Source organism: Apteryx rowi, unplaced genomic scaffold (genome assembly GCF_003343035.1).
Source record: "Apteryx rowi isolate R43461 unplaced genomic scaffold, aptRow1 scaffold_835, whole genome shotgun sequence".
In the NCBI taxonomy this organism is placed as follows: domain Eukaryota; kingdom Metazoa; phylum Chordata; class Aves; order Apterygiformes; family Apterygidae; genus Apteryx; species Apteryx rowi.
In genome coordinates, this window is record NW_020451133.1 from 44,002 (window position 1) to 62,857 (window position 18,856).

Here is an 18,856-nt window from a genome sequence, read left to right on the forward strand (position 1 = left end):
GGCGGCGGCGGCGGCGGCGGCGGCGGGCGGCGGCGGCGCCATGGAGCCGGCCGAGGTGAAGGACCGCATCCTGGAGAACATCTCCCTTTCCGTCAAGAAGGTGGGCGAGGGGGGGCCGGCGGCGCGGGGCACAGGCGCCTCGGGGGGGCTGGGGCCGGGGGACCCCCCCCGGCGGGGCTGTGGGGCAGGGACAGACCCGGGGACACCTCTCTGCCACGGCTGTGGGGCACGGGAGGTCCCTAGGGATCCCCTGGGACCCCCCTGCCGGGGCTGTGGGGCAGGGACAGCCCTGCGGACCCCCTGCCAGGGCTGTGGGGCACGGGAGATCCCTGGGGACCCTTCTGGGATCCCTCTGCTGGGGCTGTGGGACAGAGACATACCTGGGGACCCCTCTGGGACTCCCCTGCCCAGGCTGTGGGGCAGGGGACATCTCTAGGGACTCCTCTGGACCCCTCCTGCCTGGACTTTGGGGTAGGGGACATCCCTAAGGACACCCCTAGGGACCTCCTCTGTGAGGGCAGCGGGGCAGGGGACAGCCTAGGGACTGCTCTGCCACAGCTGTGGGGTAGAGGGCATCCCTAGGGACCCTCCCCACCAGGGCAGTGGGGCAGGGGACATCCCCTCTGCCTGGGGCATGGTGTCACCCCCCAGGGACACCCCCCCACTGCCTCTGCTAGGGTTGTGGGGCTGGGGGATGGTCCTCAGGACCCCCCTGTGACAGATGTTGGGGCTGGGGACACCTGGGGGACTCTCTGTGCTGGGAGCATGGGGTCAAGGACACCCCAGGGACACCCCACCACCACCTCTGCCTGAGGTGTGGGGCAAAGGGACACCTTTAGGGACTCCTTTGCTGGGGGTGTTGATTTGGGGACAGCTCTAGAGACCCCCTGTGCTGGGGATGTGAGGTTGGAGGCATCCTCAGGACTCTTTCTGCTAGTGACATGGGGTCAAAGGCACCCCATCACCTCTGCTGGGAGTGTGGGGCTGGGGACCCCACTCTGCCAGGTGCACGAGTTTCTGTCTGCCTCAAAGCCTCCTGCCCCAGGCGGGGGTCGCAGCCACGTAGGAGAGGACTAAGCCTCACAGGGGGTCACAGTGCCCGGAGCTGGGGCTCTTTGCGTCTCCGCCAAGGTGACCCTAACCACCCCGCTGCACAGTGGGGGCGTTGCTTGTGGCCTTGCCTGGTCCACGTGTGAGCCCTTGCTGTGCTTGAGAAAGACCAGCCAACATGAGCCCTGTTTGAGGAGGCAAAAGGGTCTTGTTTCTGTTTTCATCACAAATCTTGAGGAAAAGGAGGCTTTCTAGACTCACTGACATTTCTCCAGTTACGGTGTTTCCTCTACTTTGAGGAGTAGAAGTTCTCCTATGATCTGCGGTGTGTCCTGACATGGATCCACCTGGGAAAACTTGTAAGAAGAATATCACGAGTCGATTCCCAGGACTGTTAAGCAAGGGATGGCCTGACCACGCCTCCGGGATGCAGAGGGGATGTGCAAACCTTTCCCATCCTTTCTCTCCTCTTCCATGGCTGTGCTTGTCCTCTGGTCTCGCATCTATCCATCTTCTAGAAATTAAGGATGATCTTCTGTCTACCTGGAAATCACTAGATGTTCAGCCTTCTCCAAGCTCTGTTATGATGCTCTACAGCGCTGAGCTAGCTTACCTCGGTTTCCCCATAAGTAGAAGGATATACTACTTCCCCGTCAGGATTCTTGGGACATAATTTATCTACCTTCAGAAAATCCTTGGGGATCCTTGTTTGGAAATGCTATAAAATCAACATGGTGGTGATTTTAATTATTATCATACTTGAGTGAGATTCGTCATCTACAGCCCTGCCAACACACCTCTACCTTGACCTGCATTCATTCCTGCTAACTCTTGTCTTGGGCCAGCAGCAAAGAGAGACCTTTTGGATTTCTCAGTCCTGTCCTGCTCGGCCTTTTCCTTTCCTGTTCAGTTCAGAGTTAGAGAGATCAGGGAAATGCAGGAACCTACGTGAGACTTCTGGCTGAAAGACCAATTTGTACTATCCCAGTGAAACCAAATTCAGCCACATAGTGAAAGCCCAACGCCGGCACACCCCTACTTTTTACCSCGGCGTGGAGTTCTCCTTCCTCTGGGACGTTGCTCCCCTTCAGCTATGGAGTCACTTTTTTTTTTCCCCAGCGGTTCCCTATCTGATTTCAGCCCTCAAGCCCCTGAAATTTGTTTTCTCTGGGTTAGTGGGAAGAGTGAGCTGGTAGGTATGGGGAACAGGTACGCCCTTCCACACCCTGATGTAGCGCTGAGAAATCCTGGCCTCGTTCTTCCTCCGCTTTCTACCTCTGGGTCTGTCTTGAGTAATGACTGCTAATCGCTGGGATTGTGTCATGAGGCGTGGAGGGTTTTCCAAGCATCTCATCTCTTGATTTCAAAAGCTTTCTACCTGTGGAGGCTGCTTACTTTGTACTTTTGTTGTTGTTGCAGGCTTGATTTATAGAGGAGAGGGTTTGCCATTTGCGGTGATGTGCACACCTCTCTGTACCACTCTTCAGCCAGATGATAAGTTTTCTTTTCTCAGCTTCAGACCCCTGGGAACAAGGTCGTGGACCCTCAGTGGTCTGTGGGCCGTGAGTCCAACATAATTTTAGAAGACAGCTGGGACTAAACCCCGCCTCAAGAGTGTGGTGCAGAGACTGGATAGAATTGGGACAAATGCAAACTGCTGCTGAAGGCTGAGGTACCAGGTTACAGTATCTGGCTTTGAGTAGCAGCAGAAAGATGTCTCATTTTCACTGAGTAGCCCAGGGAAAACCATCCCAACATTTCGCTGCCTCAGATGGCGAAAACAATGGTCCCAGATTTTAAATGGTTTGTGCTGCAGAGGCCCACTGTAGTTTGTTGTAGCAACTTGACAGCTTTTCAGCCTATAATAAGGAGGCCCAGCTGTGACTTTGCTAGGCTCCAACTTCAGTTTCTCCAGGGGGCTTCTGAATTTTGGGAGTGGCAGGTCAGAAGGAAAACTAGGGGACTTTTTCAGGGAAAAAATAGTGAGTAAAATCTGCACAAATCAACAGTGGAAGAAGCATTTCAGTTGCCAAGCAGACAAGTGAATCTTTCAAGCTTCAGTATATAGGACTGTTTCTTTCTTATTTTCTTCCCATAGAGAAATATAACAGGGATGGAGCATCAGCTAGAAAAGGTAGTGATGCAACTCTGCTTAGAGAGGGTAATTACAAACCTAAGGGTAATTCAAGAAACAGAAACACAGGTAGATTAGTGGGTGACAAAAGAAATATTTTTAAATTCCTTCTACAGATCCTCTTAGACGTTGGATTTTTAATCAGATGTGTGTTGCATCTTAGTGATATGGAACAAATCTGTCGTGCATCTAGCACGAACAGGAGGTACAAAAGTAACTGTTTTGTGGCTAGAGACCATTAAATTGTGGAAGTAACTAAGGGGTTTGGTGTTTGCAATGATGAGGTGGGATGGCCTGCCCAGGAAAGTCCGTTCCACTATGGATTTCTCTGTGTGATACCCAAGTGGAAGGCCTGGTCTGTCCGAGTACTTCACCAGCATCTTGGAGATCAGTGGGAGTTTTGCTGTTGACTGTGGAGGTGTGGGATCAGGTTCTCGACTACAGGGAGGCAGAACGTATCATTTAGAGACCTATAAATTGTCCCCTCTAGCTGGAGATGTGCCAAGAGGCTCTTGGTGACTTTGGGAGAGGTTGGGGGGGGCTCGGCGCTGGCAGGTTGGGTCCCCACTCGCTGTAACGGGAGTGAAAACGCTGTTCACGCATCTCTTCCCTTCAATCCTTCCTGTGCTTCAGGCATGTGGGACTGTTCTCCATTTCAAACACGCCTCCGAGGGAATTGTGCGTATGGTGTTGATTTCCCATCTACAGCTTGTCCTCCCCATCCTCCCTGGGAGATGTACATTAATTCACAGGGAGTGATGCATTTTACTCTGATTACATGAACAGTGGGACAGTTGCTTCTCTCTTGTAACTGTTTCTTTCCCTCTCTCCCACTCGGGGCTCCCTAGCCGGTACCTACACCCTGCTTTCTGCCCAGAGAGCACAAATTATTGTGCAAATTGATGCTCATCCCTTATTTTTTTAATGAATGAGGCTTGCCTGAGGCAGAAGGCTGGAAGGCCTTCATGTGCATTCACCCCCTTTCTGTACATCTTCTCCTAGTGGGGGCACAGATTCTTGTTTGCTCAAGTGCTTGCTTACTTCTAGCAGATATTACTGTGAGTGGCAGCAGATTGCTGGAAATCTTGTTGGACTTCTGAGCTTTCCTGGACATCGCAGCAGGTTAAGGAGAGATTTATCACTGTCCTGGCTGGAATTAGGTGGCCAGAATGGCAAGTCCTTAAACAGTTCTCATCGTTGCCAATTCTGGGAGCTAAACTTAGAATCATAAAAGAGGCCCAAATCCGTGATTTTGGGGCTATTCTCTGTTTTTCAGGCTTTGTTGCTGACTCTCAAGGACACACATTCCCATGAACTCTAGAGCAGCTGATCCTTGGTGCATGTAAATCAGGTGGAGCAATTTTGCCAATGTTGCAGGAGTTTTTGCCAGAAGCCCTGGCTCCGCTCAGTTTATGCATGACTTTGGGAAAGTTTCCACTTCTCCCTGAGCGGCAGCACCAGTGAATTAATGCTGCGCCTTTTCTGCCTGTCTCCAGATCGAATTTTCAGCTCTGTACAAATGAAATGCCTTTGCGGTCACCCCCGGCTCCCTGAGCGGTGCCTTGCAGCATCTCCGGTTTTGCTGCACAGCGAGGGAGGGTAGATCTGGAGATGCCTCTGTAACCCCTAATCCTGAGGAGAGGCAGGCAGGGCTGGAAGGTGGGCATCCTTGGGGCTCCTCGGATCACGGAGGGAATCTCTCAGCTCGACATGGGTGGATTTATTTAGCCCAGTTGCCATGACACGGGGGCAGAAGTTCTGGAAAAAAGAGCCACTGCGAAATAGCGGCTTGCCTCCTGCTTCCCGTTGAGGGGCACCTTGCTGACTGTGACACCACAGGGGTTTCATCTCTGCCAGGGTATTTCCTCTTGCTCATATTTGCTCCAGGCCACATCCTCTGTTGCAGCAAGGAGCACRCAGCAGGAATTGACATCTGTACATGCACGCTGCTCCCATTCACCATTCTGGCTTGCTGTTTCACCGTGTACCAAGTTTGCCAGCTGCCAGAGCACAAAAACAGGGCTGGATCCACTCTCTGCCAGGTGGGAGCGTGACGGCAGAATGATCCCCTCTACTTTGTGCCGGGGACTCCTTTGACAGTGTTGTCTGATGGTGTAACCAAGGACAGTGCAGGACCTGCTGTGTTTTCAGCCTTTGCAGCCAGGCTAGCTATAATCCAGCACTTGGAAGCCAGAAGCCCTTTGCTAAAGCTAGTAACAGCCTTACAGAGCTTGTAAGTCGGCCACAAGTGTACAGGGAAGGCTTAGGTGCCTTAAGGAAGTCTGCAAACACCTGCAGCACCGACCATCTGTGTATTTTGGTGGTCCTCTGAGGGCTTTGCCAGTGTGTGATGAGCGAACAAGGCTGTTTGCTAAGAGAACAGCAGTTTATTTCTTAGGTTACTTGAGTATTTCATGGTTTATCTTTTTTTTAAATTCCTAATGCCACATCCTGACGCAGGCCTGGTGATGTTACTGGATTCATCGTCTGCAGTCGGGAAAGGGGATTGGATTCTGCCGGTACCTAAACTGATGTTGTCTCTTTATACCCAGGGGAGGTGTTTCTGAAAATCAGCTCTGGATCTGCTGATGGACAAAGCAATGATAGCCTTTTGGGAAAAAAATCCCATTTGTTCTCGTACCACTGRCACAAAGCCTTTTGCTGGGAGAGAAGCCGGTTTAGGAGGCCAAACTGCAACTGTGACAGCGGGTTTTGTATAAGGAGCTGCAAGCAATGCCTCTGAGCCTCTCTGCTTCTGATTTCACAAGTTTCGCAAGCACGACATGGCTGTTGAGTGATTTCAGCTTTCCCCGCTTATGATATCCCGGCCAAAGAGGAGCAACTGAAATAACTGCGGGCCAGAGGACTTGGTCTACAGGGCAAGATTCAAAGTAATAAAGGCCTGGACAGTGAGTAAGAAGCAACTATCTAGGAGAGCAGCACCGTTACAGAGACTTGCAGGGTACAAGCCCCTTGCACTTGCTTGTTTTACTGTATACCAACTGGACTTGGTTTTTTGCCTCCCATGAAATCTGTTTTTCTGTTGTGCTGAGCATGTGACCTTTCTGTTTGCTGTCAGTAACACAGGGATCCTGTTCCCTGGCAGCCACGGRCCATCTCGAAGCCTCCGCCGTCTGCGTCTGATAAACTGCACCAGTTGCAGGCGATTCCCCTCCAGTCTTGCCAGCCAACTCTGCACCCAGTCCCTCCTCTGCGAGTTGTGCTTGCAATGATGGGAACAGGCTGCTCCCTGGTACTTTTAAGCGAGTGTCGCTGCTGCGAGAAAAAATCCTGTCCTCGGCTGATCCATGCACAGGCTCAGTCTACCGCAAGGTTTACTGCTCAGAAATAATGAACTTCAACTGAAGGAAAGCCCTGGAAAAGCCTTTCGGGGTATGGGAGCTGACAAACATAAGCGTTCCCAAAGATGGCAAGCTTTCCAGGGCTGGATTGTGCTCAGCCAGGCAAATGTTTCGAAGCTCCGGGTCCCTACATTTCTAGCCATGATGCATCTTTGCTCTGCATTTCAGCTTCACCTATTTCAGGCTCCTGTCTCTGCATGTCACGATGACACTGTGTTTCTCTCCAGGCTGCTCCAGCACCGGTGGTGGTGCCCTCAGTGCACTGAGCCTGCTAATGTATTTCATGCTCCATAAAAAGCAGGAAAGCTGCGAGACATGGGCAAAGTGTGCTGAATCTAGGATGGGAAGTTGAGGACTGAAGCCAGGCCTGGATTGGAAGCTTGCTATAAGAAATGTTGGGTCAAATCGTGTGCGCAACCCCCCAAAACATCCTGCAGAGCCAACATTTCGCTATGTTATATGGGTGTTTTTGTAAGTGGTAAATAGAGGCTGATTAGGCTGGGAGCAGGAAGGTAAGGGAATTCCCTGGGAATCTGTGACAATTCTTAGGAAGCAAGAAAACAGGTTAGCTCCTGACTTGTTAGCCAGAAAGCAAGACCTGAATTAGCTGTGAAGCAAAGGCAGTTTCTAAGCAAGCTGTGGGACATGGCTCTTCCTGTTTCTGCACAGAGAGTAACAGAATAACATCCCTGCCTTGAAATTCAGACCATTTTTTTAGGAGATGCAGACTAAGTGTGTTCCCAGCACAGGAGTGTGTCCTCCCCTTTATCCATTTGCCGTTCGCTGTCTGTGCTCTCCTGGGCGGGTATGAGAGCGCGTGAAGGGAAGGCAGGTTGTGCCTATCCATATTTGTTTATCCACCTTATATATCTCTCCGTCCTGTCCCCTGTCATTCCTCACCCTGAGCTTTGCCTCTTTCCCTGGGGCTGAGCTGCCATTGCTTGCCTAGGACAAGGTGAATCATCTGCCTTAATTTTTTGGAGCTCGCTGGATCTCCGGGCTTGCTCCCAAGGGTATTCTGCTGTGGATGAAGGCCCAGTCTGGGTGTCAAGACCCGGAGCTGGCTTCTTAATTAGCATTTTTTAATTGCATTGTTGGACAGCTTTGCAAGCTGTGTGCACAGGAAGCTGCGTGGTTTGCTCCTGCTGCAGAAGGTTGTTCTAGCTATGCAGTCCAGTAGCTAACGTGCAACAATCCTTGCCCTGCCATGCAGCTCAGTGGAAGAGTAGGTGCTGGGAGCAGGCTTGGGAAGGCTTTTGAGTCTTGCAGAGTGTTTGCATCTCCAGCTGCCTCCCTGCTAAGGGGTACCTGGATGGCTCTTGAAATACTGCCCTCAAAGAAAGCCACCTACTTGACAGATCAGAGAAGCTCTCATTCTGCCTGGTTGAGAAGACAGTGAGAGGACGGGAAATGAGACAGAAAGAAGATTGCTGTAGTTTCTGTTATGTTTTTTGGTTGTCCACTTGCTGTTCCAAGGCACTGTTTTTGTTTTGCGTTCCTGCAACCTGGGGAAAACCCCTCGCCAATACAAGTGGCATGGGTGGGAAAGTGGATTTTGAAGCGTCTCTCTCCTTTCCTTTGCGGAGGGCGTTGTGGTTAGAGGCAGGAGTTGACCCGGAGGAATGCAAGGGGTGCCTGACAGGGCTGTTTGCTTTTCTTTTGCAGAGTGTTTGTCTTGCCAGGGAAATACCAAGCAGAACAAGGGAAATGAGCTTGGCATTGGAAAACCGCTAGTAAAATGTCTGCAGGCCAAATATACTGAGGGGAGATGGAGACTCAGTTGGATTGTGGCCAGCCATGAATAGTGCATATAGGTCTGGAGCCTGTATTTCRGTGAGGTTGTAGAAATATTGGAGAGATTTCAAACAAACACCACAAGAATGATCCGAGTTGGAAAATGGGCTTTCCAGCATGGCTGCCCCAGCTCAGCTTACTCAGTTTATTCAAGAGAGTGGTGTTGAACTCCTCACAGGAGTCACCTGCAAACAGAAAAGGGTATTTTCATCTAAATGCCGAAAATCCCAGCAAACACGGACTCAAGTGAGGCTCATTCCGTCTTGCTAATGACATTTTCAAGAGGATACTCAAGTGCCAGAGCAATTTCCCAGCTTCAGCATCGTGTGGAGTTTGCGAGGCATGGGTGGGTGTCCTTCCAGCAGCCGTTCCTGGAAGAAATCCATATCCTGAAGGGCAATGCTTTGGATGCTGTGGATCTCCCAAGTGCCCCGTCTCTCCTCCTGCACGCGATCAGGGTCGAATGTATTACCTGGGTAATTCTCATGCCTGCAGTCCTACGTCTAGAAGAGCAGGTCTCTTTCAGGGCTCACGAAGGATCTCAATTTCTCCTTGAAGCCCAGCTGGTTGGGACATATCTTCCATTTAGTATTCAAGGAGGTCACAGCATCTTTAAGAAACTTTGCTTTGAAGCACAGTGGTGCATCAGAACTAGTGCTCAGCCTGACAAACACAACAAATCCCTTCCTTTGTCTGGATAATCGGTGGAAGAAGCAGGGACAGAAAGGGCAGGGCCTCACCGATTGCTTTTTGGCATCTCTTTTGGAATAGAAGAGCTCTGCAAATGGGCCCAGAGAGCTTTGAACTCCTTGAGAACTGATGCAATTAGCAGGCTATAAAATTGTGCAAGGAATATCCTTCTTGTGTGGGCCAGCATGGGGTGTGGTGTATTCCTGCAAAAAACGCAYGATCTGCAATCAGCTCTTGATTGATAAATAGCAGTTAAATCCCACCTTCTCTGCAGTGGGATGATACACATTGTTAGGAGTGCAAACTCTTCTGTTCCCGTTCATTCAAACAAGCTCTCTGTTCCTTTGGGCAAACACCCTTCTGCTACTCTGTGTTCTCAAGTGTGTATTTAACTTGCCAACTTTGAGTATTTGGGCTCAGGAGGAGTTTGGCAAAGAGGGTTTTGTCCCACGCTGCTGCCACGGTCAGGCCCCGTTCAGAACTGACGGGCTGCAGGGTGGTCTCGACTTGAGAAATACACGCTTGGCGAATTGTGGGGATGCCTTCAGGATGCCGACAGCACTTATTTTGGCCACTGGTATGTCTATAAATAGCCCCCAGGTCAACACTGAGGCAAGCTGGTGTTTGTAGGGCTCTGTGCCCTACGCGAGTCCTCCAACCGGACCAGACTTCAGCCACTCATTTTGGCATCCACCTGGTTTCGGAGTGCAAATGAGACAAGGGGAATTGCCCAGAAATGAGTGTTCCTGGAGCAACGCTGCGTTCAGCTAACGCTTTCTAACCTTTTTGCTTTCCTCCCTCCTGATTTGTCTGGCTCCAGCCCTGCTCACTGCCCGGGTATTTTAGGGAGTTGCTTGGTGGATGTTTCACACATGAAGAGCTGTCAAAAGTTTGATCGCCACTTCCCAAATGGGTTGTATCTGCCGCGCAGCGTTTAGGGAGAGGTTAGTTTCAAATTGTTCATTTGTGCTTCGTAGCTATTTACGGGCTTACACACTACATAGAAATGCATGGTTAGTTTGAGGTGCTGGGTATTACGTGTCATGCACAGCTTCAAGCACGCTGTTGCTCTCCAACAAGCAGGCAGATTACCAGTGCAGCATTGTTCAACGCGGGCACTTTGTACTGTAGTAGAGTTACTCACTGTTGGTACAAAGTTAATGACATGTTTCTCCTTATTTTTTGTTTGGTGAGTAGGTTTAAGCAGACTGGCTGCCAGGGCATCTCTACCTATATCCCTATTTTAGAAGAGCTGCCAGGTCACAGATAAGATGTCTGTTTTGCTCTTTCTTTTGGTTTGTTCTGTACTTCATCATACTTTTCCTCCACATGTGTTTTCACCCGTCTTCCCAAGCCTAAAACTCCTCCCTGTCAGCTTTTGCAAGCCACAGCCTTTCGCCACCCTCGTGGCTCTGAGCCCCGTGCTGGAGAGATGACTCCACCCAGGAGATCCTGAGGGCATGGCAGAAGTGCAGGCTTGTTCAGTCTCGTTTCTTCCCCAAAACGTGGCAGCTCAGCGGGAATTCGCCTGGGCTCTTGGGGCATCCCAGCTCATGCTAACCCTGCTTGGGCATGCTGCGTGGCCGGGAGCCAGGCTGAAGATGTGCCAAAATGAAGAGCCAGGGACATGGTCGGGGATGAGGGTGAGGATCAGGAGACAAGGGGGCCTGTGCTAAAGGGGCAAGGGGTTGGAGCAATGCAAACCGGTCRCGTTATAGCCTCTGTTCATGTTTTTTATCCTTTCCTGCCATTCTCTTGCAGGGGCTGGTTGTGCTCTGGAGGGCTCAGGGCTGTAGGCTGTCGACCGTGTTTTCTTTGGGACAATGCTGGCAACGGCAACGTCTCTTGATGTACCCGTACGTGGTGGCACAGCTCTGTGTGGGTAGGAGACACCCTTTGATGTGCTTCCCAGTGGCCAATGCGAGAAACGGCTCATGAACTGCAGTGATTCAGAGCGGCCGAGTCCGTCGTGGGAGGAACTGCTGAGCACGCCCTCCCCGCTTGCAGGGCCCCACGTGCCCAGGGCTGGCCTCACCCCGTGACTCTGCGCCCATTGGCAAAGCAGAGTCACGCGAGCTTGTCGTCTGGCTCCCAACGTTGCCGAGGGCAGACTCGGGCCATTTGTGGGAGGTTCGTCGCTATGGGTCTGGGTTTCCCAGTGAGCAAAAGGCAGCTTCCCCGGGAATGGGGTGCAGTAAAGGGTTACTGGTTTGTGCCTGGCCTCTGACTCCCCAAAAAGACAAGGCAAGGTTGTCTTTTCCCATAGCCTAAGTAAGAGCATGTAATTATATGGATAGGTGTTTGTTTTTTCAATACAAGGACATCTGAGCGCCCTGCTCCACATCCGCCTTGTGTAGTTAGTCCAGGAGTACCCTCTCCGCAGGAATTTGATAACCAAAGTGTGCACAAATCCTTCAGGACAGACCTTTCGGTGGCACGGTCCCATGGCAAGCAGAAAAGCTGCCTTGGTACCCTATACCCATTGCCCACGAGACCAGCATTGCTGCAAGGGTGCTGCCGGCGGAGTTGACTCCCAGGGTAGGAGGCTCTGCTTCTTGCAGAGCAGCTAAAGATAACTTCAGGCCTCAAAATCATGTAGAACGAGGCCTTCAAAACTTGGGTCCCTTTGTAGGGAAAGACTTGGCTTTTCTAGGGAACACAGAAATCTATCTTTCAGAAGTTCACTGGTGCTTCTCGCCATTCAGAGACATTGAGATGAGGCAACCCTCTGGGTTTGCTGACTGTTTGCAAAGGGGCATGTGATGAACTTCCCCTGATGAGGGGAGTTGAGCTCCTGGCGAAGCAGCAAGCCGCTCAGTCCGTGTGGCACTGCTGAGGAGTCGGAGAGGGTTGGAAGCCATGAACTGGCTGCAGGGAGGGCTGTTGCAAAGACTGAAATGATCTTAGTTATTTTGGGGAAGGAAGGAAAGAAAAAGAAGAACCACTTCTACTTGCTCATCTCTTTTGCTTCCCAGGCTCGGGGCCTGTAATGAGAAAATCCTCCAGTTAGCAGAAAAGACAGTCTCAAGAGTTTTCCTCCAAGCTGACCTTCCTGAGCAGCGTGCATGCGCACAGTGTGGCTTTGTGGTTCCTTGTCGGTAGCATGTGTTGTGAAAGAAACTCGTGGATAAAAGAACACATTTCTATTTCGTGTTTCCTGCCCTCATTTCCAAATACTGCAGAAAAGCCACCTCCTCGACTCCAGGGGCTGGAAGAGGACCATCCGTGTTTCATGCCTTCAGCGCAGTAGAAATCCACTGGATGCTTTGCAAGCAGCTTAGAGCTGAGCAGCCTTTGCCTTCCAGCCGGCAGGCTGGCCAGGCATTTATTTTATAAATCACTGCATTCTACCCAGTCTGTATTTTTTTGCCCCATCCAAGAGCATCCATCTCCTCCAAATCAAGGGTCTGCTCCTGGTTCATATGCAGAAGCCCTCTGTGATCCCCCCAACTCCCTCTATCCATCACCTGAGGGATACGGCTCTAAATTATGGCTTTGTTTCTTCCACTGGCCTCCTTGATGCAGGAACACATTTAAACACTGGCGGCCAATGGCTCCTGAAATAGTTTTTGAGTAGTGGGATATGAGAGCCTTCTCCTCCCACCTTGGATCTTGGCTACCTATTAATAACGTAATCTTCTGGGACAGCTTCCTCTTGAAAAACGAATAAGAGCGGCTGAGCTAGAACACATCAGCTCTCACCTGGGTGTAGTGAAAGTCCATGCATCGCAGGAAAACCCACGGGCAGCTCTGCAAACAGACCATTATTGCACATTTCCTGCCCTAGGGAATTTACCGCCTCAACGGGATGGGGTTGGGACAGGCAGAATTGGGCTATGCACTCAGACAAGGGAATTTGGCCACGATTCTTCCAACTCAGCAGTTCTTTCCCACGTAAGGGCTGGGACCAGCTCCATGCAGGAACATGCCTGACTCTCCTGTCTTAGCTAAGAGCTGCCTTTCTCCGGAGAGATACGAGATCTTCAAGCTAGGAGGATGTTGAAGCTATATTCATATTTTTAACGGTATTCCTGGAAATGGTTCCCCCAGGGACTGCAAGGCATTCTCTGTCCCCTTGATAAATTTTACATCGAGACTGGGTGATTTCCTCAAAGAGTTTTTCTGGTTGTAGTAGTAATTCAAGAAGAGAAAACAGTTTCTGGCTTAGGGAGGCAGGTCAGACTCAACAAACACAATACAGTCACGTTTTACAGTGTATAARCATGATTCGTTAAATGCAGAACTTGGCTGTAATTATATGGATTCTACAGTATCTTTGCTCTTATCCGATATTTTGCCCAGATAAGTACTAAGGTGTTGCTGATAGCTATAGCACAACAGGGCTTACTTTGGTGACACGAAAGCTTTAAATGGTATGAGCCTGACGTCAGGTACCAGCTAGATTGAATCACTGCTCCGCGATAGTCGATACAGGTTATGTTTTGCTGTCTCGTGCGCTCTCAGGAACTAGGCACAAGTTGTCTTTGTCGCTGGGAAGATATGAAACAAGGATATTGCTGACTTCTGTTCGGATCAGGGTAGGAAGACTCTGCACTAGGTATTCCTAGAAAAAATTATGAGCATGGAGGGGTCATGCTAGAGCCCTTGCCTGGAAACGTTTTCCAAGTGTTGCTCTTGGAAGAGGGACGAGGAGGGAAGTCACACTGGCGCGCTGCTGAAGCATCTGGCAGGCCCGTAGGTTGCGAGCAGACACACAGGAGAGGAGTAAACCTTGTACTAATGTGCAAAGGCCCCAATTTTCCTTCCAGGGTGAATTCCCAGTACCTTTAACTAATGTGTTCGCTTGATCTTCGGGGCATGGAAAAGTTTCCAAGTTCAAGGTTGTTTGTTCTTAGAGCAGCCCATGATTTCTGGATAGAAACCCATGGCTTGGAAAGGATAACACATTTTTCTGTGCAGGCTTTATTTTTTAAATCTAACATGTTGACTGGTGAGGCTTGGCAAAGACATATAAGGTCATGAAATTCGTGTTTGGGTGATGTGTTGTCGTGGCTCAGCTGAGCCATGCTCACTTGCCTCCAACCAGAGCGATAAAGGTGGTATATAGAGTTGAGATTACATCCTGGGAGAGTAACCTCCCTGCCTGAATGCGAAGTGTGTGCAAGACGGGAACCTAAATAGATCTCTAAGCTCCGGGAACAGAAGAAGTCCCGTGGGTCAGCCAGGAGGGGAAATAGGATTTGGGTGTAAGGGGATTTCTAGGATTTCTAGCGAGTGATTTTGGCAGAAGCAGAAAAACAATTTACACTCTGTCGAGCCTTCAAGACTTGGTTGGGAGCAGGTTACAGTGCCAGCCCTAACTTCAGAGCTGACTTTACCAGCCTCTTGCAGCTGCGAACGGGTTAACCGAGGATGAGTCAAGGATGAGTCAAGCTGTCCTGATTTTTCAGAAAGCAGCAACTACATGATGTAATGCCCTAGCAGCGATGTAGCCTCACCCCAGCAGAGACAAATGACTCTGGATGAATCGGGCTGCCGTTGTCCCATATTTACATGTTTCCAATGTTACCTGCACCTGCCTGAGGCCTGGGCTTTGCCTCGGCACCCTTCGAGTCTCTGATCTCCTCTTTCTGCCCCTTTGCCTCRTCTGACAGCTTGCAAACTGCTGCTGATCCACACCGGGATCGATTGTCCCACTTTACAGAAGCAAGGAGCTAGCAGAGACAGCTCCTCCTTTAGCAACGTGAAGACGTGGCACTGTCTGAAAGCCCTGAGCCAGGCAATCCTTATCAGCTTGTATTCGAAAGGCTGCGAGGACTGGAGCAGCTCTGAGCTGTCTAGTATCAATATCCAGCATCACAGTGTTTACTTAAGCTGCTCATAACGAGGAAACCTCTGTGTCTCCCCTTTTGCTGGATTTGGAGAATCATTTATACCCGGAAACAAAGTCTCTTGCGGTCCAGAGCTTCACAGGCAGGACCTGGAGACCTAGGAGGGGACTTGTCAGTGGCAGAGCCGGAAACAGAGTCCAGAGCCCTGATTTGTCTCTGTTCTGAACTGCTTTGCGACAGGCTAAACTGCTGTGGAAGAACTACCAAAAACCCTGTCATAGTGTTAGCTCTAAAGGAGAAGGCTGGGCAGCCCGTCTGCCCAGCGAACGGGGAAGTTGCTTGTGCTGGTTAGTCTCTGAAATGTGCATGAATCTCTGTGAGTGAAGTTCTCCTTGTATGTTACTGCCTTTAGAGTCCTGTTAAAACCAATTGCTACACCCTAAAGGTAACTTGTGTCACGATTTAGCAAGCTGAGAGTTACAAATGCTGTTTAAAATGTCAGTTGTGAGTGTGCAGGCGTCTCCAACTGCTTCCTCAGCAGGCTTTAGAGAGCTGTTTCAGCCATCCTGTCTCTTCCATTTGCAGCTGCAGAGCTACTTTGCTGCCTGCGAAGATGAGACACCGGCCATCAGGAACCATGACAAGGTCCTGCAGCGGCTCTGTGAACATCTGGACCATGCTCTGCTCTACGGGTGAGTGCAGCCCAACATATTTTGGGCCCACCGGATTTTCCTGTGGACTCTTAGTTGCTTTTCACCATGCTTTGCCTGTAGACAAGTCCGTAGCCTGTTGCTGGGGCCTGCCTCAGCATGGGGAAGCCATCTAAGGAATAATTGGGATGGGGATAAAGAAGCCTTTGCTTAACCCTCTTCTGGGCCTCTTTTCTTCCAGGCTGCAAGATCTTTCCTCAGGCTACTGGGTGCTGGTTGTTCACTTCACCCGCCGGGAAGCCRTCAAACAGATAGAAGTGCTTCAGCATGTGGCCACCAACCTGGGGCGCAGTGAGTATTTGCAGACACTGCCCTGGCTTTGACGACAAATGTTGGCTTGGGGACATCCAGCAGGAGACCCAGGCAGGTTGTGCTGGCCGCACGTTCGGGGGCTGGGGCTCCAGGCAGACCTGGAGGGTTAGCAGGCAGCTCAGTGCTGGGTCCAGCTTGCCTTTTTCGGACCAGGGAGATGGGAGTCTACATGGTAGCGCTAAAATTACAGAGCCAAGGCGGAACACCGTCCTTCTGAAGATTAAAACTCAACAATCACAGTTGCCAGTTGCAAGCAAGATGCCCCCAAGTCTGCATTTGGGTGCCCAGATCTGCAGCTAGAAACTCAGCACTTGTCTGGATCTTAACAGCAGACCTCAAACACAGCCTGAAGAAGCCACACTGGGCCTGTCTGCTGTGTGTCTCAGCCATTTCCAGGGTTTGCACCATATCTCAGGACCAGGTGCTGAGAAGTCAGAGACCTAGCCATGCTTCTGCTGCTGTGAAACCGAAGCAATCACCTGAGGAGTGCTTTTGAGAAGGGTTTCTGGCAGATGGGATGCAGGGGCATATCACCTATCTCGCCCCAGAACGTCTTGCTGTAGTCATTGTCTGCCTGATGCTTCTTTTACCCTGCTGTGAATCGCCAGTAGCGGATGCTTGGGACCACCAAGGCTGCTTTTGGCACTGAGCAGTGCCCAGAGACCTCCTCCTCTCTGCCCGATTATCCCAACATCCTTCAGCTCCCGAGTACCGGTGAGAACGGAGCTGAGCACAGACTCCACCGTCACCTCTCTCTGCACCAGCCTTCGTGTAATATCCCAAATTGCATCTACACTGATTTAGAGTGATTTTTCCCTCTATCTTTCCTGTCTTCTGGTCCCTGTTGAAAATGCCAGCAGGTTCCAACACACTGTAAGGACACACTCATGTGTCTCTCTCTCAGTCGGCTATCGCAGTCTCTTATCCTTACTCCCACTCCAGACCATGAATCTACCCATTCATTTCCCTCTGGTGTTTTTCCCACAGATTTTCCCAGCAGTCAGTTGCTCCCCTCAAATGAACGCAAATGAATAATCTTATATTTTTTTAATGGATTTGTGATTATTTCCAGGCTTGCCCCTGTTTTCTGGCATTTCCCTACAGATAAATCTCTCTGCTGCTTTGTTTTTAGGCCGGGCATGGCTGTACCTAGCCCTCAACGAAAACTCTTTGGAGAGCTATTTGAGGCTGTTTCAGGAGAATCTAAGCCTGCTGCACAAGTACTATGTCAAGTGAGTATCCCAGCTTATTCTCATTTGGACTTGTGTTGGTATCCCTCCTTTTCAGAAGCAAGCCCTATTTTGCCAGTGGGGAACAAGTAGTTGATCAGGGTCTGATCTTTCCTTGTGGGTTTTGCAGAGGTGCTGCATGATCATTTCAAGGGTCCCGGACGTGGAGGCACTGTCCTATAAGAGGGCCTGCAAGCATCTTTTCTATTTACTGCTTTTACTCCCAATCCCAGATGTACAGTTTATATTCTTCTGTGTTTTTCAAGAAGCTGCTGAGGTCTGGGGCTGTTTACACCATGGCTCAGGGACACGCCACCAAGACTAAGAAAACAGAAGGGTGYTTGTAGCTGTTTCTTCTCTTTCCCACTCCTCTAAAGCTCTTCTGTATTCTCCACGTTGCAGGAACGCCCTAGTTTGCAGTCACGATCATCTGACCTTGTTCTTAACACTGGTGTCTGGGCTGGAGTTCATCCGCTTTGACTTGGACCTGGTGAGGGGCAGTATTTTTTATCTAGCTGTCTTGGCCCTGGGATAGCAGGTATGCAGAGCGGGGCGGGGTCCTGGGTGCCACAGATCTCACTGCTTGGTCCAAGACACCTTGTCGACCTTCCTCCCATTCAGCTGAAAATGTGAAGCTCTCACTTGTAGGAAAGGCTCCAGGCTAGACTCTGTGAAGATCCAGCAATGGGATTTATTCCTATTGCTCAGTTATTTCTCAGTGCAGGTCTGGCTCTGTCCAGAAGATGTGCAAGGCAGGTGTGGGGCAGCTGGATGTGGGGCATGTTGGTGGGGATAAAAGGGAGGCGAGCTCTGCAGGTGCAGTACCAAGTGCTGGCATCCCTCCAGGCAGACAGAGGTGCGCGCAAAGCCGCTGGCTAACCCTCAGTGTCGCAGTGTGAGAGGAGGGAGCTGCTGGGTTTCTTGTGGCAGGCAGCAGAAATGGGCAATCGGAGGGCATTCAAGGGCAGTGCCGTTGTTTGGACTGAGCTGTCATAACAGTGTGCGGTGACTCAGAGCTTGACTCACTCCGTGCCCTTTTCTCTGCAGGATGCTCCTTACCTGGATCTGGCACCATACATGCCAGATTACTACAAACCTCAGTACCTGCTGGACTTTGAGGACCGCCTGCCCAGCTCAGTGCATGGCTCAGACAGCCTGTCTCTCAACTCCTTCAACTCGGTCACCTCCACCAACCTGGAATGGGATGACAGCGCCATTGCTCCATCCAGCGAAGGTAAGCAGCCTTGGAGGGCAGAGGGGATTTTCGGAAAGGGATGCAATTAGAGCTGCAAAGTCAGTGCTGCGTGTTCCCATACCCCTATTGGCTGAGCTGTTGGCCAGGCAAGAGGCCGAATGATGTAGCAAACGACAGGCCAGAGGAGACCAAAGAGAGACCCAGAAGTTTGGCTTTGAACCTCTTCCATTGGGAGGTGCAGCCAGCGGAAATGAGAGGGCAGTGCTGCGTTATAATTTAAGCTGCAGACACCCCCTTTATCTGAGACAGGGAGAGGAGAACTTCCTATGCCAGTTCATCAGGCCCCATTTCCATGCTGGAGCATGTGTTTAGCAAGAACTGGTGAAATTTCCGCATGGAAAGAAAGCTGGGCCCATATCTGAGCATGATTCCCCCATTTAAGTGCAGGTACACAGGGCTGCAGAGGACCTTTTTTAAGTGCTTGTTCTGCAGTCCAGAGGTCCATATATGCTGGAGACGGTGGGGAATAGTTTCCAAAGTCTTTCCTCCATGACTGCAGTCTGAGGAAGAGGCAGCCAGTCCTCTCAG

The 18,856-nt window shown here is 50.7% G+C and overlaps 1 protein-coding gene across 4 annotated transcripts in view; it reads left to right on the forward strand.

Annotated features, from left to right (window-relative positions):
- The first annotated feature begins 26 nt into the window (after positions 1-26).
- Positions 27-18,856, forward strand: part of PLEKHM2 (pleckstrin homology and RUN domain containing M2) — a 31,250-nt gene continuing 12,420 nt past the window's right edge. For all 4 annotated transcript variants that reach the window (XM_026089902.1, XM_026089903.1, XM_026089904.1 and 1 more), the window contains exons 1-6: positions 27-100; positions 15,408-15,514; positions 15,714-15,823; positions 16,977-17,076; positions 17,476-17,563; positions 18,121-18,307. In XM_026089902.1, coding sequence (XP_025945687.1) covers positions 41-100; positions 15,408-15,514; positions 15,714-15,823; positions 16,977-17,076; positions 17,476-17,563; positions 18,121-18,307 — 652 coding nt within the window. In that variant the 5' untranslated portion in view covers positions 27-40. The remainder of the gene's footprint in view (positions 101-15,407; positions 15,515-15,713; positions 15,824-16,976; positions 17,077-17,475; positions 17,564-18,120; positions 18,308-18,856) is intronic.